Source organism: Aptenodytes forsteri, unplaced genomic scaffold (genome assembly GCF_000699145.1).
Source record: "Aptenodytes forsteri isolate BGI_AS27 unplaced genomic scaffold, ASM69914v1 Scaffold296, whole genome shotgun sequence".
Lineage (NCBI taxonomy): Eukaryota > Metazoa > Chordata > Aves > Sphenisciformes > Spheniscidae > Aptenodytes > Aptenodytes forsteri.
The window spans coordinates 3,103,358-3,105,914 of NW_008796181.1; the positions used below are offsets into that span (position 1 = coordinate 3,103,358).

Below are 2,557 nucleotides of genomic sequence, written 5' to 3' on the forward strand. Positions count from 1 at the left end.
CCCCGGCACGGGGAGTGCCCAGCGCCGAGCACCGCCACCTCGCCCGGAGGAGCCCGGGTGCCCCGGAGCCCCCGGCATGGAGCACCTGCTCAACCTCAGCTGCTTCGCCGATACGACGCCGGATGCCAGCAACCGGAGCGGGTCCTCCGCCGGCCCGGACGGCGGCCGGGCGCATCTCTCCGTCTTCAGCGTGCTGGTCCTCACCCTGTTGGCCATGCTGGTGGTGGCCACGTTCCTCTGGAACGGGCTGGTCCTGGCCACCATCCTCCGGGTTCGCACTTTCCACCGGGTGCCCCACAACCTGGTGGCCTCCATGGCCATCTCCGACGTGATGGTGGCAGCCCTCGTCATGCCCCTCAGCTTGGTGCACGAGTTGTCTGGGCGGCGGTGGCGGCTGGGCCGGTCACTGTGCCAGGTGTGGATCTCCTTTGATGTGCTGTGCTGCACCGCCAGCATCTGGAATGTCACGGCCATCGCCCTCGACCGCTACTGGTCCATCACCCGCCACCTGGAGTACACGCTTCGCATCCGGCGCCGCATCTCCAACATCATGATTGCCCTCACCTGGGCACTCTCTGCCTTCATCTCCTTGGCCCCACTGCTCTTTGGCTGGGGAGAGACTTACTCAGAGGACAGTGAGGAGTGCCAAGTCAGCCAGGAGCCATCCTACACCATCTTCTCCACCTTTGGCGCCTTCTACCTGCCCCTCTGCGTGGTGCTGTTTGTGTACTGGAAGATCTACAAGGCTGCCAAGTTTCGAATTGGATCTCGGAAGAGCAACTCCATCACTCCCATTACACCAGAAGCCCTGGAGGTAGGTCAACTCGGTTGTATTTTGCTCTAGTCAACTGCTGGTAGCAGCCAAGCCTTTGCAGTAGTGGGGGAAACTTGGAGCTAAAGTGTGCAAGCAAACAGCATCCTACCGAAGCCCGGTGAATCCTGGAGGCTTTCAAGGGAAAGTTGACGCAAAGCTTGCAAGCCCAGTCTTTTGACTCCTTCCGAGTCGCCAGCTGTGAGCATGCAAAGTGTAGCTAAAGCAACTTTGGGCCAGATTGCGAGCCTGAGCTCCACGTGGGCGGGCGGTGACTCACAGATGTCCCCCCATGGAATGCTGAATCAGTGCTCGTGAGTGTGAGTAAGGGGTCACCGTTCCTCCCGTGGGGAGACGTGTGGGGGTGTGAATGGATGGGATCCCATCGCCGCTGGGGACGATAACCTGGCAAGCAGCTGTGGCTTTGGGGAGGTTGTGGATTTACCCACACAGCAGACACACGTGCAGAGCATCCTTGTAAATGCTTCCTAATCGTGGCTGCATTGTGTCAGTTCATCCCAGGCGCGGTGACTATGCACTGTAAAGACTTCTTGGGAGGCGGAAGGAAATGTATGCTCATTTTCTTGCCTCTACTTCCAAGCACTCTTAAACTCAATGGGTTCACAGAAAGCAAGGAGACTTTTGTGCACAGCATGTGGGTGTGTGCCTGTTCTACTGATCTGATTGTAAATGGGGAAATAATCTTATTGTGATGCTGTGTGAGGAATTCCATGTGCCCATATAGCACTACTCTCCTTAGTTTCCAGCCTCACTTAAAAATAGTCTCTGTTACCCAGAAGAGGGTCATACAACCAATCTCCCCTCCATTAGAGCGTGACGTAGATGTCCCGTGTTTCCCCATGAGCTCTGGCCGTCACTTGCATAGTTTGGTTGTGTACCTGCTGTGTGGGATCAGCTGACTGAGGCACATATGGTGCAACTTGTGTTTGTGTTTGGCAGGTAAAAGAAGCTGCCCAGCAGCCACAGATGGTCTTCACTGTCCGTCATGCCACTGTTACGTTCCAGACGGACGGAGACACGTGGAGAGAGCAGAAGGAAAAGAAAGCTGCCCTCATGGTGGGCATCCTTATTGGGGTCTTCGTGCTCTGCTGGATCCCTTTCTTCATCACGGAGCTCATCAACCCCCTCTGCTCGTGCGACATCCCACCCATTTGGAAGAGTATTTTTCTATGGCTGGGCTATTCAAATTCCTTTTTTAATCCACTCATCTACACTGCTTTCAACAAAAACTACAACAATGCCTTCAGGAACCTATTCTTTAGACAGCACTGAGCAGAAAAAGCTTTTCCGCTGCCCCAGGAAGCTGATTTCAACTCTCAATGAATCCTACCAAACTCCTGAGGAAGTTCAAAGCCACAGATACCGAGCTGATGCTAAAGGCTCATCCCCATGGGTCGTATGTCCCAGCAACGGTCCCAGTTTCTACTCAGACTCTCCATCCCAGCCTCTAAGTCAGTTGCTATTTTTCCTGCAAACAGCATGTAAGGGTTTCTCTGGCCAGCAGTACAGCATTCTTCCTCCAGTGCCCCACTGCTTTCCTCCCGCCTTCCTAGTGACGTTCTTGGGACTGTTTGGTGGCAGTAATGGTGCTGAGGAGTCTCCTGGCAAAGAGTCGTATTTGGAACTCTGGTTTTGCCCACTGCTAGTCTCTCACAGCATTAATCAGCTTTGTCCCATGTGCAAAGCTGGGACGCCTTAATGTCAGGAGGTTTTGTGATTATATAT

At 54.5% G+C, this 2,557-nt stretch overlaps 1 protein-coding gene across 1 annotated transcript; it reads left to right on the forward strand.

The window, feature by feature from the left end:
* Positions 1-76: 76 nt before the first annotated feature.
* Positions 77-2,104, forward strand: HTR5A (5-hydroxytryptamine receptor 5A). The gene is made up of 2 exons (XM_009287818.1): positions 77-814; positions 1,772-2,104. The coding sequence occupies exons 1-2, from the start codon at positions 77-79 to the stop codon at positions 2,102-2,104; spliced, it is 1,071 nt and encodes a 356-aa protein (XP_009286093.1).
* The last annotated feature ends 453 nt before the right edge of the window (positions 2,105-2,557 follow it).

Bases quoted from the DNA above. Each gene is read 5' to 3' on its own strand.
- HTR5A (XM_009287818.1), top strand. From the start codon at position 77: ATGGAGCACCTGCTCAACCTCAGCTGCTTCGCCGATACGACGCCGGAT. The intron at 815-1,771 runs GTAGGTCAACTC...TGTGTTTGGCAG, and splicing joins TTACACCAGAAGCCCTGGAG to GTAAAAGAAGCTGCCCAGCA.